The sequence below is a fragment of the Mycteria americana genome, chromosome 11, assembly GCF_035582795.1.
Source record: "Mycteria americana isolate JAX WOST 10 ecotype Jacksonville Zoo and Gardens chromosome 11, USCA_MyAme_1.0, whole genome shotgun sequence".
NCBI classification, from domain to species: Eukaryota; Metazoa; Chordata; class Aves; order Ciconiiformes; family Ciconiidae; genus Mycteria; species Mycteria americana.
In genome coordinates, this window is record NC_134375.1 from 18,283,755 (window position 1) to 18,308,746 (window position 24,992).

The following is a 24,992-nucleotide window of genomic DNA, read 5'->3' on the forward strand; positions in this document are numbered from 1 at the left end:
TTACTTGGTCCTTATTTTCCACAGCTCACGTTAAAAGATTCACAAAACATCCATAGAAATAGTGACTTATAGAATGAATACTTAGCTGAGTTAAATGGAATAAACATTGGTCAGGTACCATATATACTACTGAATGCCATTTCAAGGAAAAACATTTTAGTTACAAAGCATTCAGAACTTGGGTAAGCCATATATTAAACTCTGCAAAATATATAAAAGATGCATACTTTTTTTAAACGTACATTTAACAAAATGTAGTGGCAGAAGTTGAGAAGTTCCATTTACACAGTCCAGACATTTGGTAGTATGAAACTGCTTATCCATGCACTAAATTACAGATGACTCAGTTAACTGAAATAATAGTAAAATCTTCTGAAACAAAAAAGTATAACTGAAACAAATGCTCTGAAGAGTCACAGACAGGCAGTTTTGAAAATTTAGGTGCAATGTTACATGCATGGATATACAGAATAATCTGTAGAAATAATAGCAAAACACTTTCGTTTTTCACCAAAATGCAGAAGGAAATTCAATTATATTATGCATATTAAATACTACAGACTCGAGGCTACAAAATGCTTCTACCATCTTAACACATACAAAACTACCATAAAGTTATCTCTACAGTACATACGACAACACTGACTCCAGGTCACCACCTGCAATGAGCATGTCCCCTGTATCTGGCTAGTCAGGGTAAAAAAGGCCAACTCCAGCCCACTGGCCACCTCCCATCTGCCTCAGGAGGTAGGCTTAGATCTTCAGTCGACATTAAACACCGTGTTGTAGTATTAATTTATGTAAAACCCTTAAAAGCCTGGCGCCACTGAAACTTGAGACCTGTTAAACTCTCTACACGTGAGGGATGCAAGAGCTCGTGCTGCATGAACTCTAAATTTGATTAGCGAAGGAGGTTGGCCCGCTCTGGCCGTAGCTCTGGGACTGGCCGTATTCACCCACCTGGCTGTAGGAGCCCGGCTGGTTGTAGCCACCGGCCGGCCCGTAGCTGTCTTGGTTGTAGCCACCTTGGTTGTAGCTGCTGGACTGCTTCTCCATGGTGTCTGGAGCGTGCCGCTGGCCCGAGGAATGCCAGCCTGTCTCCTTAAACACAAACCAAATGTTGCCTGCCCAGAGGATAAAGTTCAAGAAGCCAAAGACCTAGGGGGGGAGAAGAGGAGCTCGTCACCCGGCAGCCGTGGTCTTACAGCCCAGCCTCACATCACGGACCTTGCACAGTCCTGGGAGAAGGCAAAGCTGCTCCCAGTCCATCCTTCTCCCAAAACCTGCTGGAACATTTTCTCAGCTTGGGAGCAAATTCCCAAATTCACCTCCCTTAGCTGTAGCTCACAAGGTGTCTGTTTTGCTTTTTGTTTCCAAGAAAAGGTTGAGTTTTTAGGCCAAAATATTTTTTTTGTTTGAAAACATAATCTAGTTTAACGAAACTGTAGAAAGATAAAATTGAAATAAAATATTTAAAAAGAGAGAAATTAATTGCTCTGCTGTCCTGAAGTTTTGGTTTTTTTTTAAACATCCTGAAGACCAATTGTATGGGGTTTTTTGAGGATTTTTAAAGGAACCTGTAAGGCACAAAACCTTTTCTTCCTAAAGGAGCACACAGGCTCCTTTTCAAAAGCATTGCAATGAGCAAGCTAAAAGCAGACAGGCCAACCAACGCACTTGGACAGATGCTTGGCTTTTTCCCCATCCCAACCCCGCACACTCATCCAGCTGCTGCTCCACGGCAGAGAGCTTTTGTGATTCGCGTGCCTTTCCCCACAGCAAGACTGTACGTCCAATTAAATCATTTCAGGTAACTGGTTTACACCAGCAGATTTAGGTCAACACACGGGTAAGAGAGGTGAAAAGACGTTTGCAAGGTAAGGGTGAAAAGTAGTAGTCCAAGTCACTTACAACCGAAGTGTTGAGGCTTGACATAACAGGGCTGCGAACAGGCAAGCATTTGTTGGACTGCTGTTTGCAGGCAGACATCAGTAATAGCACTTCGTCTGGGTCGGTCGCAATCTTTACATCTGACAGTCCTTTAGCCCAAGCAGATGAGCCCACTAGCCACAAGAATGAGAAGACCACTGTCACAATGAAATCCTAAAAGACAAATTAGTTAGAAGCATTATACTGCTGTGTCCATTGGGAAGAAAAAATATTAAAAACACTAGAAAACTGAAAGCTCGCATCAGAGGACAGAAAAAACAAGAGCTTGTTATTTCGTGGAAGGTTGCGATTACCGTCGTCACCTACAGAGCTAATTTTCAGCAGTGCTTGACATGCCTAACGGGGCAGAGCCCTTCGGCTGCCATTGCCATCTCCCACCCCGAGGCCAGATTCCCGCAAGCGTGTGGCTGGTGCCCAGGATGCTGAGCTGCCTTGGAAATCCGGCCATTCATGGCACCTGGCTGATGAATGGGGATCAATTTAAAAAAAATATAGATGCCTGGAAAGGAGCTGGGCCCTCCTGAGGGCTGGCTTTCCCCCAGGTGCTCCTACAGACAGCCGGGGAGGGTTTCCGATAGGAAGCGTTTCCATCCGTGGCGGCATCTCAGGGAGAACCTGAAACTGGCTAATCCTCAGCTACCAGATGAGGAGTTTTCTCACCAGCTACAGGTAAGGCCAAATGTCCCTGCTCTGCACGAGCCGTGCAGCCGCTAATTACCATGAGTGAACAAATAAACAGCAAGGCTTGCCAAGCACAGAGACGCCTCAGTCCCCGTAAAGCGTTTGCTCCTAATTCCCATCCACGTGAAGAGAGGGGAGAAGGGGTGGCGGTCCTTCCAGGATCCAGCACCTCCAAGCAGCTCTGCTCTGAACCACTCTGCTCACTTTTCCCTCGAAAGACTCTCAGGAGCACGCACAGGCATAAACTTCTCCTTGTCTTAGCCAGAACAAGTGGCCAAGTGACACTGTTGTTGTGTGGGTTTGGGGGGAAAGGAGGGAGGAGGTGTGATTTTTCAAGCTTTCTTGTGTCTTGCTAAAACAGAAGAGCCTTTCTGCTGTCATATTTCATCCCATCTGTCAGCCCACAACAGATGGTAGAGGTGCCAAAGTCTAACATACCACTAACTGCATCGCTGCGTCTTGATATCCCACCTCCCATGGGGGCTGCTTCCCCTTCCCCCTTACAAAGTAAAGGTGTACATGGAAGGAAGAGACAATGTTCATTAAGAACACAGTGTTTCGGCTTTCTATCCAAAGAAATAAGTGATCCCTGGGAAACATCATTCTCCTCTTCTACAAGCACACCTGACATTTGGGGAAGGAGCTCTCCGTGGCACCGTAGGGACGGAGGACGCAAGCTTTTCCCACGATGGAAGATGCACCAGTCAATAAACCAGCCGTGCAAGCGAGCCATGAGCAAAGGATTTCTCTGCTCACGCAGATGGGATTAAATTAACTGTGCTTGGATGCTTTCCCAAAGGATACATCCTTCTCTTTTAGCAGTGCCACAATTTGTTTTCTGCAGGCCTGTGTCTGCCACTGAGCTTTGAGTTCCTCTGACCTCCCTTCATGCTGGCCAAATGGGCTCTCTTGAAGAGCGTGAAGCCCAGGAGCTGACAACTATCTTAACACCCAGAAAGACTCTGGGTAGGCAGAGGCATATAGCCCAGAGTAATTTTTCTTCTCAGGGAGATTTCCAGCAAAAGAAATTACCGTATCTTATATGTCCTAGCAGTAACTGAATGAGAAACGGACTCCTAGAGGCAACCGTTCAATTGCAAACATTTCGTAAAAATTCCAGCTGGTAGAAACACCAGATGTTCAGTGAGCTATGGATTATGATGGGGTATGGTCTTTATTTGCTATGAGGCTTGACATGTTATCTACGTGGATGCCAAGCCCCCACATACGTTCCGATTGACACAATAGACAGGGACACACCAGAGTTTTGGGGAATAAATTTTTTAAATGACAAGCAATTCTCTCTCAGTGCCACCACACTATTAGACTTCGCAAGCTAAATCAAGCTCTGCAATCAGTGCATTGGCAACAACAATAAAATAAATGCGTAACAGCAGGTAGAAATTTGAAGCAGAGACAAATTGACCAAAACGAACACAATGTAGGAGCTTAAACTTGCTAAAAAGAGGGAAGTTTTAAAAGTGAGCGAAGTTCTTCAAGCAGGGGACAGCAGCAGGGGTTCAGACCTGCTGTTGGGCTCGCAGATCCCGAGCCCATGTTGGTGAGGCATTTGCACAACTCAATGGCACAAATGACTGCGATCTGCAAGAGTCCCTCACTCTAATTGCTAGTAGCTCATGTCCTGGGCTATAAAGTACTGCTAGGAACATCCAATAGCACTGTGCAGTTGAGGGGCTGGTCCTAAAGGGACTAAGTATTTCACATTATTCCTCAGGTCTTGTCTTCTCCATCTCACCCCATCCTCCAGTCTTCTGCTGACTTCCTCTGCTCCCCTGCACCAGGGTGTCCATAAAAGCCTAACCCTGCCCGATCCTGCCCGCTCTGCCTCTAATTCCCCTATTTGAGAGCAGATCAGAGCCTTGGGGGAAGGGTCCCTGCTCCTGAGGGGGCTGGGATCAGCCCTTTACATACAGGAACTCCCCAAAAGTGTAAAGTCTGGCTGGGTGCAAGAAATGCACCGAGCCAAAGGGGAAAGATTGCCCAGCAGGACTCGGAGAACCACCCACCCAAACCCCTCCACCAGCCGGAGGACGTGACCGCTCCCAGAAACACGCTACAAGGCCAACGGCTTGTCGAGAAGGCAGGACAGAAAGGCTAATGACACACGAGGGGGTTTTCGGCAGGTGCTCTCACCAAGGCTACATGGCCAGACTCGGGCTCTTGGGGAATTTGTTCCATCTCCTCTGCGCTGTGCAAGGAGCAAAATATACGACTAGAGAGAGCTTGTGTCTTCCTATTTGTTTTGAATCTTTGCTAACCTTCAGCTTTGGCTGGAACTTGAACCTCTCTTGTTTTCAAGTGGGTTTGGATTTCTGGCTGAACATTTTCACACCTCTGGGTGGAACAGAGTTACGAGATAATGACATGCTGAAAATAAAAGTGAATTTCAAGCTAAGCTGTTCTGTAGCTTAATGTCTATCTGGGGAATTTCTCCTTGGTAATTAAAGCCAGAGTGTCTGCATACTAAAACAAATCTTGCATTTGAATGTTTAATATCCCCATAGCATGGGTGATTTTTTTTTTCTCCTTTGGAACAAAGTAATTTTTGTAGTTGCTTTCTTTAAATGGTGTCTACAGATCTCTTCAGTGTGTATTGTTGTACAGTTACGCTATACTCCTAATTGCAAAGTTTCTTAGATCTCAGCTGAGATACTTTGGTCTGCCTACAGGTGCCTTTGGGAAGGAGGCAAAATAGGAACATGTAGGAGAAAGCAGAAAACAAGATTCAAAATATGCTGAATATCCAAGGAGGAAGTTTTTAAGAGCCTGAAGTATGTGTAACAAAAAAAATTCTTGCTGCCTTTTTCAAGTTGAAACTTGCTATTACTGAGTTTGCCAAAAATGCCTACTTGGAACAATTTTATATATTATATGTTTTAGAATAGAACTGTGAATGTGCCTTTTCTTTTCGTGGTAACTGAAACATTTCTCCTTGCTATCAAGCTACTGGCTTTTACAAAATGCCTGTCTTTGGAAGGAGCAGTTACTTAAGTTTCTCGACCAGAGTTTCGAATCCCCCAGTGTCCAGTGCAATCTCACCCAGCCAAAAGCATCTGCAGAAGCTGCTTGTTCGCTCGGAAAGGGGCTGCGTTTCGCCTGCTCCGAGCCGGTCGGTGGCTTCAGCAGCCCCCGGAGTGCTGCAACACACGTGTCCCCACGCGCTCGCCGTGCCCTGCCCTCCCTCCCGGCCAGCGTGCTCCAAGTTTGGCACGACAGCCCTGGGCTGTTATGTTTGAAAACATGCAAAACCTCAGCTCTGGCCTGGCTGGAGCGTGGCTGGCATCCCTGCCATGCTCACGCTCCCCCCTTCCCCGCTGAGCCGCCGCTGCTGGCCCCATGACTGGCTTCCACGCAGGGCTTTCAGTGCCTCTCCGCAAACGTTTCCATCCACTAACGCTCATGCCACAAAACCTTTTCATTTGACAAAACCCTTTCATACATTTACAGCATACAAGGGAGCAACTCCTCAAATGCCAAAGCCTATAAACCTTCCCAGCCAGAGCCTGCCTAGCCTGGCAGCGCTGCCAACAGGTTTCAGGCACAGCCATGCAGAAGCAGAGGGAGATTTCCTTACCCCAGGAGGGGCAAACCGCTCAGAGGATTTGCTTTCACAGTCACAACAGACCTAAAAATTCAAGAGCCACCCCAATGAGAGCCATAGCCCCGGCCCCAGCCCAGGAAAGTGGCCAACAGCAGGTCGCTGCAGGAGACAAACGCCTTCTATGGTGGCATTGTAGCTCTTTTTTGGTTCGAACAAGGTCCCACCCAGATTTTCTGCTGAATGAAGCTTTGAAAGAATTACATGCTTTTTGCAGTGGTGTATGGCCTTGTGAGCTTGCTTCTGGCAGGGATGTGTAGAACCCTTTGGGAGGCACCAGCGTGTACAGCAAGGTCACCGTGGCTTGTGTTTCAAAAAGGAGATGACAAAAGTGGGCTGAAACAGCTCTTTGAAATGCACAGAATTATTCCAGTAATTCATAATTTCATTTTTTAACTGCAAAGGATTCAGTCTTTGTTTTTACAGATGGCTCTTTATTCTTTTCCTATCTATTTTCTAGAAAGCAGGACAAAGGGGAGGAAATAAAACATGTTTAATCAAGGACATCTCCAAAGAGCGGACTAGGAGCGTACTTAACTCACTCAGTCTGCAACATATGTAAAGAACCAAATGCCTTTCTGCTTAGTGTGATTATTCACAGGACTCCAGATGCAAAGGAAAGATCTCATCTTCTTACATGTAAGCATCTTTATGCACTGTAAGAATGAGATTATCAAGTAATCACTATAAAAATGAAATACCTCTTTTCAGGGCTATGTCAGTTTTCTTGGCTAAATAATTTTATGCTTTTATATTAGTTGATGGGAATACAAATAAAGTGATTTACATTTATACATGAATGCATGTGGTTTTTCATAGCCAGTCTATAACTTCCCAAAGACAAACCTGAAGGCACATAGAGACAGAGCTGTCAGTGTGGGTTTTAAATGGAGTACATATGGGTATAGAAACTATGGAAAAAAGTAAGAAGTCAGAGTGATGGGTACTGATACACATTGACCATGACTATTCTTTCCTTTATTTCCCATTCCAGAGATAGATGGAAGCATCTACCCCTGACACCTTAAAACTTCAGCGCAGGACTAACGGTTGGGTCGGTTACTCTCTGCTTGCAAGCAGCTGCAAACATACAGATCTGAAACAGGGCATCAAGACAGAGGTGCTTGGGGTGGCAGTCCCTGGGTGCAGCTCATCTCTGCTCTCATTGCAAACCAGCAATGCCTCCCCGGGGTACACGGTGTTACACAAGTGGAAATCAGCTTAGGTTAGGCTTAGAGATGCAGATATACTGAAAACTAGTCAGATTTTGTACATGGCATTCATTAAAATCTAAGTAACCATCTCCAATTAATTTCTTTAAAATATTTCTGACTCTTGAGCGCTAATCAGTCATTTGAGAAACTGGCTTGCACTTGTAATCGCCAAGGCAAGCCCCCAGCTCCTCGCTGTACACGTGCATCGGGCAAGAGTTTGCAACGAAATTAAAATCACAGCTGTGGTTTGCAGAGCTCAGAAACACATCGCACATATCTATTAGGTATTTAATCCCTGGTAAACTGTTCCTTGTTCCTTTAGGAACTGGGAATGCAAGGTCCTCTCCTAGGTTTATCTAGTATGCCCCCCCCTCAGATGATCTCTCCACGGAGCCACCCAGGCAAGCGGAGGGCGTACACAGCAAGGGCTCGCTGCCGACAGCCCCGTGGGAAGGGGCGACTCCCACCTCCACCGCAGACGAGTAACGCAACCCGGGCCCCGTGCGACCAAAAGGAAGATATTTATCCCCCAGACCTGACAGGCAATGTTAGCAACAGACATGGCTCACTGCACAGTGAATAAAACATGCCGGTGCCATCTAGACAGCCGCGGAAGGAGTTAACGGCTTCTCCTGCTGGAAATATTTCCTCCCCATTGATGTCTCACTTCACACTGAACGTTAAAATATTTTTCCACAGTTAAAGTGATGCTTCCCTGAGATCTCAGCACATGCAGTTGGGTTTCCCTATATTTGTATAAACAAGGTAAACTTGAAATATTTGTGACTGAAATTTTGTCTGCGAGTTTCTTATGATTATAAAGAATTTAATGACCATTGAGTCACATTCTGCATCCAGTCAGGCCACTGCAAGTTGGTAATGCATTGATGCTCTGACTGCCTGTGCAAGGGTTTTTTGAAAAAATATTTTAAAATTTCAAGTGAAAGGGTTTTTTTTCCCTCTCTCCACTTCTCCTGTCATACTCCTTTTTCAAATCCTGAAAATTTGTCAGGAGGAAAGGCAGCCAGCTCCGAGAGGGTGCCGCTTAAAGGCAGATGTCATCCCAGACTGAGCAAATATCAAGCCAAGAGAAAGTACAAGACTTAAAATGGGAATGGTTTTAAATACAAGACTGATCAGGCACTGCAGCAGAAGCAAGGACAGATGAAACTATCTTCTAACTGTTCACTAAGCAGCAAAAAACTGGTAGTCTGGAAACGGTGCCCGACACACAGTGACGAGGAAGGAGCAAGGACTGCCCTGCCACCCGCACCGACACATGCCGAGTGACTGCTGGCTGGACTCAGGCGTGCACAAAGCACCCCAGATCTCTGCAGCACTTTTCTTTGGGAGGAACAACCTCAGGGATGAGACATACTCACACATCTGATTTAATATAAGTGTGATCTTGCTGGGTACGTCAGCTCAGTATAGCGTCTGCCCGGAGCTGGAGGATGCATCGCCTGCCTGTTACGTCCCTCAGGTGAGCCCTGCAGCTGTGGGAAGCTGGTTTGCACTCTGAGTTTCCCTTGACCCTTGAATTCCTCCTGGCTACAGCTGCTTGCTTGTTCTCTGCCTGGGGCTCTGCATTTTCCCTACATCTCCACTGCGCAGTAGGACTCGCGCCCTGTCCCAATCAGGCTGTGATGTTGCAATCATCGCACTGGGCAGAGACCAGCAGGGATGTTCTCCGCTTGAAAAAGGGTCTTTTTTCTAAAAAATACTGAACACAACGGAGCTGGCAGTGCAGAGGAGATGCTGGAGCATGTGGGTGGAGCAGGTGTAAGCTGAGCGTAACCCCAAGCCGCTTCCCAACACCACTCACTGGCAGGAGCTGCTTTTGCTCTAGGACACACTCAGAAGCATCTTTATATTCTGAACAAATAAGGTCATTTAGGCTTGGTTTAAAGACTGGGAAATTGCAAATTTCCAGTAATGGCTTTGGTAATGGACACCGGTTAAATTTAACCTGTAGATTCAATTACAATCCATTACACAGAACAAATTAAATCAATGCCACGTTAATGCTGCAGCGGATTGCACCGTGCAACCTGCGACAAACACGACTGCAGCAGCTGTATCAGGAAAGTCCTGGATGACGGCAAACGGCCACATCACAATCTGACATATTAGTATTATTTTCTCTTTCCTTTTTCCATTGCTACACAGGATAATGTGGTTGGTCAGAAGAAAGAACTATTTTCCACAAGAAAATTAAAATGGCAGATCTCTGCAACTAATTCTTTGGTGAGACAGTCTGAAATGAGATATTACTTGATATCAATGGAATCAAGCAGAAGCAAGGCACTTTATTTATTTACTGTTTCTGTAGGGAACCCTTTATCTTGTCTGTTCTACCTCTCCTCTGTGAAGATTTCCTCTCCTTTCCTCACCATTTTCTAGGGAGAGAGGAAAGGTCCCAACGATCCCCAAATGAAGAGGATTAATTTCCTTTGAAGTGGAATGAGAATTTTTCCTTCTGTAACAATTCATCAGTTTTGAATTATGCAAACTTAAATAAAACTACTCGCATCTCCTTGCAGCAGGAAGATCTTTCCCTCAAAACCCCATGATGCTAAGATTACCTTCCCTCGGTTTAATCTTTTGCTTACTGTTACCGTAGTTATTTCCTTTAACAGGTACAGCCTTTCTGCGCTGGTGATTTATTTTCCTTTGTTATATTTTTCTGATGCTCTTCATCGGTGGCTTTCAGTCACTTAAGGCACAAGTCTCAGCCACGTGTCTGGTTTCTGTCAGTCATAAACTTTAGATTTTTCTGAAATCCAGAACTAACTCTTTCCTTACATCGGTCCTCATTAAACTCCCACCGCCTCCCCTTTGAATTGCCCTTCACACCGAGACTTCAGAGAAATATTTCCTCTACCTTAGTGTAACCTTATCCTTGCAGTCGCGGAGGAGAGGGCTGCCCGTGGAAGGGAGAGCGTGATGCAGCCCTACAGCCCGCAGAGGCAGAGACCTGACCCAACTTCAGCGCAGCGGAGGATCAGCACACAGCCCTTAGCAGCCTGGCAAGGCCAAGGGGCGTATCACGGGGCGTGATGCGCTGACAGGGTACGGACGCTAGAACAAAATAGCTCTCGCTGGCTTTACAGTCTTGATTTATGAGAAAACGGATGCACGGCAGCACTTGCTTTTTATCACAAGCCTTCAGGAATCAGTAAAAAGAAAAATAAAGGTAGGAACAGCCACAGCTTGATGGGCGCGTAGAATGATAACTGGAAAATGAGGAGCCTCGTAAACCAGCGCAGACACAAATGTTCTGCGAGCTCAGTGTAATACTGGAGATACTCCAAAGGTTACTCCAAATACTCCAAAGCAAAATAATTTGGCCGAACCCAGCAGTAATTAGCAATAAGCAATCTCCCTGGCCAGGCTTTGGTCAGGGGCATGGTTTCATTTGTCTGCTGGGGCAATGCCCAAGATCCCTTTTTTCCCCACCAATGAAGCTCTGCTGTCACAGACACATGGCTCAGACTCCAGTCCTGCAACCACCCAGCTACTGTTCATTATTTGTGTGAACACCATCACTGCAGGCAGCGGGAGAGAAGCAGGGAATCCCACAAGTACATACAAGATTGGGACTATACCCACATATAGTCTGTTACCCTTGACGTTAAAAGTTTAAATCACCATTAAGATATAGAAACAGGTGAATGCAGAGATGCTTTGGGCATTGGGCCACTTGATCTCCCAGACCACACCACAGCCTCAACCACCAAAAAAGCAAGAGGTTAGGACCTATGCCTGAAAATGCTGCAAATGCACACTTACAATTAGAGGCCCTCTGTTGTTTTCACGGTACTTGTTCTGGAAGAAGATATAAACCACGGTGGCAGCCAGCGAGTAGAGGAAGGCGAAGACTGCAATGGTGACGAAGAACTCCGCCGAAGAAGAGAAGTCCCCTATCAAGGAGAGCTTTTCTCGGCGCTTGCCTTCACAAGTGGGAGCATCGAAATTCACTTGATGCAACCTGGAAAACATCCCAAAGAGCAGGAGGTGAACTACAGAAAAAGGAAACTGTTACCTGAATAAAGATATAAATACATTTGCTCTGTCTCCCTATCTCGTTCCTGATGCACATTGATCCTCCGCTTGAATAACTGGCCCTGTAAGTAGTCTTGTGGGCTGTGCTCTTCAGAGCCGCTCATACACGTGAGGTTTCTTCCATGTGAGTGTCTAGGTGAGACTGAGGACCTGAACACATCTTTTACTCAATCTCAGAGAAGAGTTGATGTTCCAGTGGTTTGGTAGAACCCCCCCCTTTCTCTCGGGGGTTTTGCCATGGCAACAACCGAAAAAGGGTAACATGAGAAAATCTGATTCTTGAATTCTTACAATCAAGGTGGCAGAAAACAGGTCTTATCCTCTGTATCAAGGCCATGGGATACCTGTATTTGGAAGCTCACAACTTCCTATGTAAAATAGCTTAGTGCACAACTACCTGTGGCTGTTAGCCCATGGGGCTGTGAGCCATATAGTGCCTGTACAGTAAAAGCTTTTAAAACAAAGCTGCAGCAGAAATACACAACTTGGGTCAAAGAAACAGTCTGCATGCCATGGTTTAAGCAATCAAAGCCCTAACCTTGTACTCACGCACCGTTTGCAATCAGTGACCGAGCTAATAGATTTGTGGTTCTGTCTGGCAGCTCCTGCCAGACCCTTCTTTGCTCTAATAATTTTAATTTCTGATTCAGAAAGAGAAAGGGGATCCTTGGAGGGTGTACTTTGACTGGTCCTGTTGCATGGCCCAGATTAGCATCAGTGGGGACATGGGGCCCGATGAGGGACCATGGTGTTCTGCTCTGCAGAGGGAGAGCGGAGGGGATGAAGCCAGCAGCAAGTTAACAGCAGCAATTAAAAAAGTTATGATCTGGTGCAGAGAAAGGATGAGGCCTTCTGGGAGACATTCCTCTACTCAAGGGCAATTAATGCGTGCAACAGCGAGCCAACGGCAGCAGCAGCCATGAATATATGACTAAATAAAAAGTTAGGTCCCTAGAGGAAAACAAAGCACCCGCAGTAGAAATCACAGAAGATGGATTAATGGACGTTGGAGGATTGCATGACTTTTTGCTTTTCCTAGTCCAAACTAAACGTACCCAAACACGTAGGCAGAACCTTTTCATCAGCGGTTGACGCATAACGCCAGTTATTTGCCTCAGGCATTTTCTTCCCTGAGCTTCTGTCACTATAGTAGTGGTGGGATGAAAACAAGAAATGCGTCTGCCTAGATCGCAGAGATGAGCAGCGGCTGACTCGCCTCCCCTACGCGAACACAGCAAAGTCTGATGAAAACTGAACACGAGAGATTCTAATGCTCATGATCAGACAGTTTCCTGACTTGGTTTCAAAGCTTCCTGGCATCAGTGCACGCACACTTTTCGTCAGGGCTTATTGTTCTTTCCTTAAAGGGGGGGAAAAACAGGGAAGGAAGATTTCCTAGTGCCTGTCATGCCAATTCTGCAGCCTGGAGGGAAAGTGGCTTTGTTTTACCCATCACTAGGATTATGGAAGGCTTTGAAATACATGATTTGCATGGTCAGAAAAGAAAGCTTTCTCTGCTTTCCTCGTGCACAGCTGCTTGGGCACTGTATTGACACAGAACAAGACTGGGAACCCAGTTCAAAACCCCCTGAAACCAGCGGCAGCCTCGGTAGAGTTTTGGATCTGGAAGAAACTTGACCCCACCCCTCCTTCCCCAGGGGAACGCAGTGCTGTGCAGCCACAGACTGTGCCCACGGTCCTCCGCAGGTCCTGTCTTCGGGGCTTGAGGCTGGCTTCAAGCCAGGTTTCACCTTCCACCCAGCCCATGGGGCTGCAGCCCAGGGTCCAGTGGTCCCCCATTCACTGGCAGACCCAGGGTCCCCCGATCAGCCCAGACCTTGCAACTCAACACAAAGACGTTCAAGGTTGGGTGGGGGTGTTTTGTTTATTCCCCCCCCCCAATGCTTAAGTAGCATTTTCTGGTTCTTAAATAATTGACTGCATTTGCTGTGTTTGAACAGCCACACTCAGGTACCGCAGCTGCTTTTTAAGGGCCCTGCTGCGGGGTGCAGCATCTGCTTCTCCAGCTGAGCACAGTGAGAAGGCTCCGGCCCCTCACAAGAAAGCCAGGCTTTGCTGCGATGGTGGGAGCTCCACAGTTTCATGTTAGCAACTCGCACTGCAAATAGGCTTTAGAGAATTGCTCTGGCCCTCACATTGCTTTCACAAGCACTATGGGACTGAGCTACATTAAATACAATCTAATTGCTTTGGGGAAGAAAAAAGAAGAACGAGGCAATTCCGCATGCATTTTATCGTGTAAAACACATCTTTAGGGTGGTTGGTTTTTTTCCTCCCCTGGAGTCCTGAAATAGCACACTGGGCAACGCATGGTGTTGCAAGTAGCAGTTCAAACTCCTGCGCATACCAAAGGTGAAATAACATAAGGAATGTTTGTATCAAGATTTAGAGCAGGAGTTGCTGCCCATCTGCTGCACCTCCGATGGCCTCGGTCACCACAGCCCCATCCAGTCCAATCACCGACAACCCGCCAGCCTTTCTGAAACATGGTAAAGTAACTGAGACCACTTTCCTTTTCTACTCCATTTTCCTGACTGCACCTTAGTTGCAGTCACTGCACTGAATCATGATAAGCCAGAAAAAAACGTTCATATTACATTAACATCTCACTCCTATCTTCCCAGCAGTGCTTTTGTGGCCAAGCATCTGTCAGTGACACCAAATCACAGAAGCCTTCTTCCATCAAGTTATTTTTATTCACTTGCTTTTCTTTTTAGATTTCCCTAGCCTCTAAGAGACATGCAGTAATTGGTGCCTCTTGTGGCCACCTCACCTCTGCCCAAACAACCGAGATCTCAGTTGTGCAAAGAGCCCCAAAATAGACCATGACTCAGACCTGGGAAGATGAGATGGTGGCAGGGAAGAGGCGAGCGAGCCAAGCCCTGGGGTGGTTAGGGTGGATGCTGACTTCGCAAGATGCATTTGAAAAGTTTCTTTAAAGCAGGGGAGGATCAGTGACAGAAAATCCAGTTTTACTAACTGAAACCTCTTTGATCTGGAATGGCATCTCAGAGAAAGCTCCGATTTTTCCACCGATGTTGCTGAGTCAGCCTTTCTGGGGGCAGGATGGCTCGGTGATGACTCACAAAAATTAATTACCTCTACACCTCTGCCTCCCACTTTTGATGTAATTGTACCTGTTCCGCCTCTTACTTCCTCTGACATTCTTCTTTCATGTGCTCTTGTCTCTCATTCTTTACACCCCACCTTTTCCTTCAAGTCATCCTTGGCCGGTGGGTTCCTTCTGCTGCTTTTCTATCTCCAGCACCACCCCTGCATTTCACCTTTGCTTCTCCATTTCCTAAGCAAAATCAGGAGCCCTGAGAGTGACCCTTTGCAATCACTCCCTTTGCACTTTGTTCACACACGAGCAACGCTGTTGGGCTGCATCAGCAGAAGTGATTGTCACTGATTGATGGACAATGCAAACAAGGAACACTTCAGTAATAAACTTACCTAATTAGGGAAAAAAGTAATGAAAAACCTTTCCCCTCTAAGTTCCTCCAAAAAGTGAGCTGGACAGAGCTTTTTTGCCTTGTATTGCACTGAGCATTGTTATTAATTCAGAAATAAAGCTGACTCAGGAAGGTGACCTGGCACCCCGCACTCAGCAGAGCAGCGCTAAGGTCAGCCTCGCTGCTCATCGCCACCGACACCATCCCCTTCGCCTGCGGGGTCTGTTTGTTAACAGCCGCCATTGCCAAGCCATCCAGGTCTGAATTCCCTCAAATTCACTTGAATCTGAAGCAGGTCCACCATAGGCAGTCAAGTTTCACTGATGAAGTCACAGTAATTAAGGGCTTCTGAGGTTTCTTCTACCATTTGGCAAACTTTCCGTTGCCGTGGGAAATATGATGACAAGACAGCTGTATTGTCTAGCTTGACAAGATCAAAAGAGGGCAGGAATGTTTTACAGTGAAAAGAAGGATTTTTACGTTGTTCCACAATAGCAAAGAGCAGTTACGTTTTCAGACGCTAATTACCCCTGCTCTGAAAACAATACATGAAGCCAGACATGCCGAACAAAGCTACAGCTGTTACATGTGCATGGGGGAGCAGAAGCTGTGCTCTCGCCATGTAAATGTGACATTGCCTCTCTTTCCTGAACTTCCTTAGTACAATATTCAAGGCACAGTTTGCTTTTAATTATAGCCCCTCTTCATTTCGAGCAGCCCAGTCCACCTGATGATCCTTGAGCACAAAAACGGTCAGAGCCAACCGCCCCAAAGACCCATCTTGTCCCATGTCCCACTACCAGCAGACACAGAAGAGCCCAAGCAGGAGAGTATGCACCAAGTGATCTAATCTCATCTGACTCACCAAACCTCCCCCTTTAGCAACGCACACAGGGCTTAGACTTGAAACCAACAGAACGTGCAATTAACAGCAAGTATGCACTCAAGTATTATTGATGAACCGGCACAGATTTCCTCTCCTGCGCTTTGATCAGCGCCTGGATTAATAAATAACAAAGTTCTGCCTCCAAAAATTCTCAATGGGGGTTAGTGTTTCTCCATTCCTTTACTAGGATGTGGTGAAAAACAGGCAAAAAAAAAAAAGCTGTTTTGGCAGGTTGTCCTATTTTCTGAAAATAGCATCTTGTAATCCACCCCCCAACCCGTCTATGACATGCTTGAGCAAACTCTGCAACACCCACACACGTGCTTGCAAAAATCCAGAGATCCATTATCCTTTCGTTGGGCTTTATTTCCCCCTCACTTATTTCTGGTAGTCAGACTGTCAATTGTATTTACTGTCTGCAAAGCAATGAAATACACCACTGGAAATTAGTTACTGCAGGTAGCACTCGCGGAGGAATTTGTTGTGAAATATTTATCTTGGCTGATAACCTCCAAAACAAGGGAAAAATGACATTTCAAGATACAGTAGTGAAATGCTGAAGTGCACAGGGCCCCTTAGCAAGTCCAACTGCTCTGGCAAGGCACAAGAACAGGACAGGGGTTTTGGTCTTCCTTTCTCTGCAATACAAAGTAAAGGCATTTCTTTTAGTTAGCCCTGGAAACGCTGCGGCTCCCTTGTTCCAGAGGACTGTGCTGATGTGCTTGCACACCAGTGCCTCCAGCCAGCCAGTCCCTGGGCAAATGCCCCTTCGAGGTGCCAAATATGGATTTTTTCATAGGTTTAGTGGAAGAACACTAATAAATGGGAGCCTTTCCTCTCACAGCAGAGCTCATCATTCCCATAAGACTTCTCTAGAGATGTTACTTGCATGAAGAAAAGTACTTTAAAAGTAACCTTTAATACTCAGGTGAAAGTAGAAATCTGCCTGAGAAGGAAAGGTCTTTTCTCTAATGAAATCGAGGTCGGTTGACTCTTCCAACACTCTTCACAGCCTGTTCTCAGGGAGGAAGCAATGCACACAGTGCTCCTCACTACAGAGAACGTCTCCCCCAGTGCTGGGCATCCCCACGTGTTCAGTGCTAAATCCTGGCTATCTGAAAGGCTGCCCACACAGCAAGGAACAGGCTTCCTTCCAGCCTTTGGGAGGGTGGCTGGAGCTGAGCTCGGCAGCTTTCTCCTCCTCCTCCCCCCAGATCTGCTCTCCCAGGACCGACTCCTGAGGGGGGAACCCTGCAGCAATGAAGCCACGCTACGAGCTCTCATACGCACCATGAACCTTGCAAAGGGAGCCACTACTAAGAAGTTGCTCTAGGTCCGTATTTTTTGCCAATTATAACAAGTATCCAGTAATTCCCATAGGATCTGAATCTTTGCACCCAGGCATCCTGGAGCTGTTGAACTTAATCTCTTTGAGGCAGTCAGCCTGTTAATACTACATTTGAACTGAAGTCATTAACACTGAAGTTCTCTCCAGCCCTTCAAAGTCAAACAGCTGAAATGTTGGTAGAGCCCTGGGCAGCTGTGGGGATGTGATGGGCTTAGCCCAGCAGCGGGACAGCAGGTACCACAGAGGCAACTGCTCCCTGGCCCTTTTGCACCTGTGATGTTCTGGCAAAACCAGAGTTTTCCACCCCTTTGCTAACAGCAACAAGACTGTTTCTCACCCCAAGCCTGCTCTCTAACAGCTCTTTTCCCAAGAAATTACCATTTACTCGAGCATTCCCGTCCCCCACCTTTCCCACTGCCCATCTGCCACGACGCACATCCCAGCGCTGCCTGCATATGCCACAGCCATTCGAAACCGTGAGACGCTTATCGATATTTCCTATCTGTCCCAGCAATTTTCCATACATCACTCTACCAGCCCCCAAAAAGCAACACCCCCTCCAGACTCCCCAGCGTCCAACGGTATAGTACCCTCCTCTCCTTGGTCTCCTCCCCTTCCAGAGCAGCAGCACATTAGTTTCTACCACATACCTATCCCTATGAAATCAGTTCATTTTCCTCCAGAGACAGGAAACAAAAATCACATTCTCCAGCTGACTCAGCAATCCAACCTTTTGTTTCTTTGCTTCTAAATGAAGAAAGAATACAGTTTGCTGATCAAAGAGTATTTGAAAGTATTTCACTTTGAACTTCTGTCCTCTCAATGAAACCTCTCAATTTCTTCCAAAAAATATCCCAAAGCCCATATTTCTCTAGAATTATTCAACACTACCAGTAGTTTCACACAAATACATACTTCATCTTGAAAACATTTATTCCTAACTCTTGTCCTGAATATTTGAAAACCCTAAAGATCTCCCCCTTGTCACAGCTCCCTTCAGTGGCTTATACCCATCCAAATGCATGTCCAGAGCAGCATCACCAAAAAATCCCAGAAGACGCTGCTGGGAAGCTGACCAGGAAAGCTGTAACAACCTATATTCTTTTATGGTTTATATCCAGTCAAAATAATGGAAAATATTTCCCCCCCCCTCATATTTTCAATTTCTTAACTTGTCAGGTTCCCAGCCCTCACTCGCACATAGCTGTTGTGCAAACATTTGGCCAGTACTATTTTCCTACAGTACTGTTTTTAATAGGACAAGCTGTCAGCCACAGTTGCTGTCTCAGCACACCACATTGCGTGCGCCGCGCTGGGAGAGGTGGTAATTCCCCAGTGCCGGCAGCTCGGCGCAGGCACGCCGCAATGCCTACCCAGAGCATCGCAACACGCGCGTCCTCTGCTCCATCCCTCTCCACCTCACATCTCTTCTCCTGTGAACACAGGAACTCGGAGACCCTCCGAGGTGCTCAGGTCTCCAGGAAGGGAAGCTACAAAACCCTTTTGAAGATGAGGTCTAAAGACACTGGAATAGGGACAACCCCAGTAGTGGTGGGGAGAGGGCACCAGTACCACGTCCGCAGCTTGGGATCCCTCTTGCAGAACCCGCTCCCAGTGACTGCGCTCACAAAGTGCTTGGAAAACAGCCTGTGCAACAGCTTCGTCACACTCCCAGAGGAAGAAACGTCCCGGACGCGTGCCAGCCGTAGCAGTGAACCTCCTCAGACTGTGCGCGTAACAGTAATGCAAACTCTAGTACTCCGCCGTAGCACCAAAAAGGAAATAAAACGGCTCATTATAGAACACGCGCCGCCGGGAGCGCTCGGAAAGCTGAGTGGGTGATCCCAACCCCACTTCCAAGCCTACATCCAGACCCAGATTTATCTCCCAAGATTTTTTTCACAGCTTTTCTCAGAAACACACTTTTCCTTGCTGTGCAAGCAGAGCATAGCACTCAAAGACATGCTCCACTGGTCTTTACAAACCCAAATACCTTCTCAGATTGTGTACTTGCATTCTTTGCGGTACAGGCTGGTGGCATTGTGTTCTGATTTCCCTTCACTGAGCTGTTTTCTTGGGGTGAACTGCTTCATAGTCACTGGGAAGCTTAGCTACCATCTCTGAAGGAAAGTAATCCTTGATTATCTTAAAAAAGTCATCATGTCCATGGAACAACGCAAATTAGGAGGCCTGGAAATGCCACAGGCATGTATTTGCATTGCCACATACACAACAGTCCAACATTACCCAGTCCCACCATAAGATCCTGACTGAATCCATCGCTCTGATGTCCCTCCTGCTGCCCTCTCCTCCGGACCGACAGAGGAATCAGCTTCCAAACTAACAACCCTCTGTCAGAGCAGAACAAAAGCTTCCGTTTGGAGAAAAATCTACAAAAATCTAAACATCTAGAGATATAACATAAGCCACAGAAAGCATAAAGCAAAGACCTAAAAAACAGTCATTGAATCTAGTAAGACCATTTCTGGGAAGTGGGTGTACCAAACCCCTGGGCAGTGCTTTTGCCTGGAGCGATGTGGGACTGCTGAGCCCCTTTCCCGCACCCCAACACGCTCTGCTGCTGCTCGCACGCGTTCATAACTCACGCCACCTCCAATCCACCCTGCCTTCCACAATCAAATGGGCAAGGAACGCCATGTAAAACCAATCCAAATTCCTGGGCATCACCTGATGCTCAGCCAGAACCACCTGAAAGCATAAATCCTTTGCCCTGTGAGAAGCAGGGTTCACATACAGTTTAATCTAGGTCTATAAACCCTGAAAGCAGCAATTTCACCTCCAAGACCAGCTGAGATAAATGCAAGAGCAATTACAGAAGATGCAGCAACGTTTATTCCTTTGTATTGTATTTTAACATTAACTTTGTATTTTAACTATAATTTTCCCAAGTATATTGTCCTAAGGAACTTAAAGCAATCAAATTAAGTTCTCTGTAGAGTTTTATGGCACCAATAAAACTCCCAGTCAAAATATTTTCATACAAAGTACACGTCAAATCCTTTTCTCAGGGAGCCCGTGGGCTCAATCGCAGGCGGAGCAGCACACAGGGCAGGAGCCGAGGCAGACCGGCGGGTCTGCTGACGGACCTGCGGACAAACTGCTGGCACCTTCACGCTGAATAACCCACGAAGTGTCGCTTCTGGGAATCCAGACAAGACAGTGAGAGGTACCTCACTGAGTGGGGCTATGCTGGATAGGGTTGGATGCCAACCCTCTCCAGAGTCTATTGAATAAAAAGAAATATTGCATTAAACTCTTGGCAAATAACTTCATGTACAAGCCAGGTGTGAGAGGAGACCAAAGACATCCCACATATCCAGTTCCCTACGGTCCGGGGGAAACCTTCAGGGCTGCTGCACAGCAAACGCACGTTTGGAGCAGGGAAAAGGGGAAAGACGTGTGTTGGATTGTCCCCTAGCTGGGTCACCGCATGCCGTCTGGGGTATGGGATCAAATGCCAAACAAAGCAAAGCTGAAAGGTTTCTGCTTTGGTTGCTTCTGTACTGGCAGCATGAAAACGTGCAAAAAGAAATTTGCAAGGGAAGTTGTAAAAAGCCTGACTTTTAGAAAAAGCCTTTGTGGCAGGCACAGATAAAACACCATCGCTGCACAATACCGCAGAGACTATTCATGAATATATATTAAAAATTCTAAATGTTAAAAAGCTGCATATATTAACAAATCCAAAAGTGACTTCCACTTTAAGAACAAATTCTGGCTAAAGTATTAATGAAGAATTTTTCTGGCACCAAAACAGTGTTAAGCATAAAATATAGCCTCTATGAAGCAAAATAAGCCAGTCTGGATCAATACTATCCAAATTCATCAAGAATCCAATTGCTTTGAGTGCCAAAAGAAAAGTTTCTACAATTTAACAAAGATTTCAGCAGCAACGTTCTCCCTTCTCTGCAGCTGGCACCATCTCCAGAAAGTTGCTACCACTTTCCTTCCCATTTACTTCCCAGCCACATGTCCATGAGCTCTGTGTTCATGCAATGTTTGTGCATGGATGTTCGTAACAGAAGACAACAGCTGACCAGTCTGAAGAGTTGCAAAGCAACACAGGCCTCCTCTATGGCCCCAGTTCAGCACTCAAGGACACGTTTGCTTCAAGTTTTAAGGGATTAAAACCTACAAAGTAGAAGCTGGAGAACACTGAGGATAGCGGCAACTGGGAAGACCTCAACATCTGGAAAAGTCCTCTTGGCTGCAGAGCTGCTGCCCCTTGACAAGCCTACCAGCTGGAGCAATCAGCCTCTCCATGGTTGCGCAACAGACTGGGGACTTCAGTTTTACAAATGTTGGCAGCCAGACCTCCTTCTCTGACCTACTCAAGCAGCACATCATTGCGCACAGCCCAACACACCAGCAGCATGAACGAGCAAAGACTTTGCCACTTATATATCCACCCTTGGGCTGTGGCTTCTTGGCTGTGTACAAAACAGTCTGGCACAAAAGCTAAGCCATTCAGATCAGCTAGCAAATTGTGGGGGCAGCGGATGATCTCTTCCTTCATATGACACAGTGCATTGGTTGTGCTAAGGACCACATGCACAGGGTCAGCCTCAAAGAGCAGGTGAAGATGCGGCTGTATCAGATTTCTGGTGGTTTTCTATAAATCTCATGCAGGAACAAAGCGTCAAGTGACTGGAAGCATCTCCCAGTCCCTCACTGCTGGGAAAAGGGTACTTGCGTTTATCCACAGTTCAAACAAAAGTGCACACTGGCAGTAATAACCATTCTTTGGCCAAGTTGCCAATCTTGAAGATTTCTACAAAGTGGGTTTTGAAGACTGTAATTGGGGTCAGGAAGAGGCACTCAAAACTGGAAAAGCCACAAAGTCATCCTTATTTTTATCTGTTTTAATCAGACCAGCAATGATTTCAAACTCCCTGACGACAGGAATTAAATTGTACATTGTGCTCACAGACAGCCACTACTGCAGACCATGGCTGTCCAGGTACAGAAGCACAGATATTTTCCCCCATTCTACTATCGTCTTGGTCTAAAAAAAAAAACCACTTCCCACAGGACATGCAGGAGCAGAGAGAAAAACCAAAGACAGTATTCCCAGAGCCAGTGTGGTCCTTGAAGACCCACAGACCCTGGAGAACACCAATTTGCAGATTTTCATTAGTTCAGTAGTCTGTAGCCATGCACAAGTAAACTAAAATCATATCAGGGCTCAGAATTATGGCATTCACTCTCTAACAACAACTAGAGCTGGTTACAAAAATGTGAAATACTCTTCCCTATTAAAAACTATGTTCATTCAAAGCTGAAAAGAAATATATTTATTCTGCAGACCTGGATCACCTTTTCCCTGACCCAGGAGACAATGTAAGAGCCAGCAGCTCTAAGCCAATAGCTCATTGATTCGAGCGCTCAGCTTGGCTATGCGAGCTCTGCGTCAGGTTGCTTATGGACTTGCTTCAGTACAGAGACTTGACCAAGGTCCGACGCCTTCACCACCAGGGAAGCCGTGAGCTGGGGCCGTACTTTAAATAGCTCAGAAAGTTCTTGCATCTATGTCACTATGGAATAAAATATTTTTACTGCGTTTCCATTGAGAAAAAAGATTGAGAAAATGGAGCTGCAGTTTTCTGGACAGCCGTATAAATTGCCAGAATGTATGAATCACAACTAAGAAAAAAATAACATCTGTATTTCTTAAAGTTTCTTAAGTTAAAAATACATCTTAATGATTCGGTCTGCTTTGCATCATTAGGTCACATTAAATATGAAGAGACTTTTGTGAAGGTGTCACAATTAGAGATATCTGTATCCTGAAGGATTTATTTCCTGAATTTTGCTCAGCAGGATGCAACATTAGGCTCCTCACTTGCATCATTTCCAGTTTCCACTAACAGTAGTTAAAACCTAGAAGTCCTTGTTAGGCAGATCAATTCAACAAAAGGCCAAAATTAGGTATAAAAAGCACTGCTGAGATCAGGGTTTGAAACTGTTGTGGAAGAAGATAATTAAAGCCATGACCGAGCCCTTAGTGCCCACCTAAAGAGCCAGTTTATATAATCAGGGTATTGATGAAAATCCCCAGGTTCACTGATGTATTATTGAATGGCTTTCCTTGTTAGTTCAGATGTTAGCCCCAGATCTGCAGTGCTAGATGAAGTGGTCACAGTTTGGCAAGAAAAGGGACTAAACTGAGGCGGCTTTCATGGACTGACCGATTGCAGAACCAGAAGGGACCACTGCGACCATGCAGCTTGTGCTCTTCACTGCTGAACTTCACCCGACCATCCCTGCAACTCCTGCTTGTGCAAAAGCACAGCTTTTTGAAAGGCACCGAGTTTTGATCTAAGCAGTTCCAGGACGGAGATTTCTCCCTTCATTAAGCTGGGATGGGTCGTGCAGAGTTTAACCAGCGCCTCTCACCTCCCCGGGAGCTCTGCCAAATCTGCCTGGGAACTGGGGCATCTACATTTTGGCACGGAGCACACCTGAAGCTAGCGCAACTTCTGCTGACTTGCTTTCGCTTCTGTCTACCACAGAAGTGTTCTGAGGCCACAACTTGCTTTTGCAGAAGGGACATCTTCCATGTGATGAAGGTGTGCAAAATAAAGCATGAACCTTCGGGAGTTTAACTGACTGGATGACTTTATTCCTTCCTATCTCCCACCCTCAACTGGTACAGCAGACCAAGACGGCTGGGAGGAGAGCCTGCCATAGTTGCCTGAAAGTCAGCATTGCAGGCAACTACTTAGTTTGAAGACTTCCTATTTATCAGCAGCTCCTGGTCTCCCAGCCATAATAGACATTTATAATCTTTTGGCCAAAATGTTTTCCACTGAATTCTGAAGCAAGATTTACTACAAATGGATAACAAAAAAAAGGCTGGTACGCTCTGGCACAGAAATGTGCTAATATTAACAGAGGCTTTTTCCAAAGAAAGATAGTTGCAAAGCACAAAGTTAGCTACTTTCTCCTTAATTATCATCTGTAGCTTCTAAGCAGGCAATTTAGATCTGGCTGTCATATTTCAAACGAAAGACTAGCCTACCCATCGCATGCAGATGAGGCATATGCTTTAAAGGGTGCTCAATGGGAATGTCTTTATTCAAATGAGATGCTTAGAGAGTGAATGAAAAGCTCCCATAAAATACAATTTCCTTTTCCTTCAGAAGCAAGGATTACTTCAAGAGACAGTTTTACTAGCACACTGCAAAGATTCTAATAGGTGATTTAAAATAAAACGGAAAACAACATTTGTCTTGCTCACTGCTGTTATACAAAGACGTGCACAGACACATTCTTTCATCAGGCTCTCGCATTAGCACCACCGGGCAATCCCATTCTGTCCTACTAGTAACTATGGCTCAATTCTCCTAATGCCTATGCACCTTACCTTCACCATTGGCTTAGGTGAGACTGTTTAAAATTTAATCACGTGGTCCTCTGGGCCAATATTTTCCAAGTAGCTCGCAGGATGAAAGCCACAAGAAAAGGCAAGATACAGTCCAAATTCCCATGCGGCATTTAACTTGGGGATACCCTGTGTATGTAGGCTGGGCTAAAGCACCTCCAAAAGCTAAAGGCAAAGAGATTTTAGTTCAGGATCTACCTCAAGACTTAACAGACAGCACACTGATGGGATTGTATTGAAATGCTCCTCCCTTCCCATCGCACTGGAGACCTGTGCAGCCCAACCCCTCCGCTCCTGGTGCTCAGCTCTACGGTGGGCCCTGTGCAGCATCACCCTGCTGGCAGGGTC

General features: G+C 46.1%; 1 protein-coding gene across 1 annotated transcript in view; it reads right to left on the reverse strand.

Moving 5' to 3' along the window:
* Positions 1-529: 529 nt before the first annotated feature.
* Positions 530-24,992, reverse strand: part of SYNPR (synaptoporin) — a 108,788-nt gene continuing 84,325 nt past the window's right edge. Inside the window, exons 4-6 of the mRNA XM_075513983.1 lie at positions 11,257-11,455; positions 1,912-2,103; positions 530-1,158 (exon numbers count right to left, since the gene is read on the reverse strand). Of these exons, the coding sequence (XP_075370098.1) occupies positions 892-1,158; positions 1,912-2,103; positions 11,257-11,455 (658 nt within the window). The 3' untranslated portion in view covers positions 530-891. The remainder of the gene's footprint in view (positions 1,159-1,911; positions 2,104-11,256; positions 11,456-24,992) is intronic.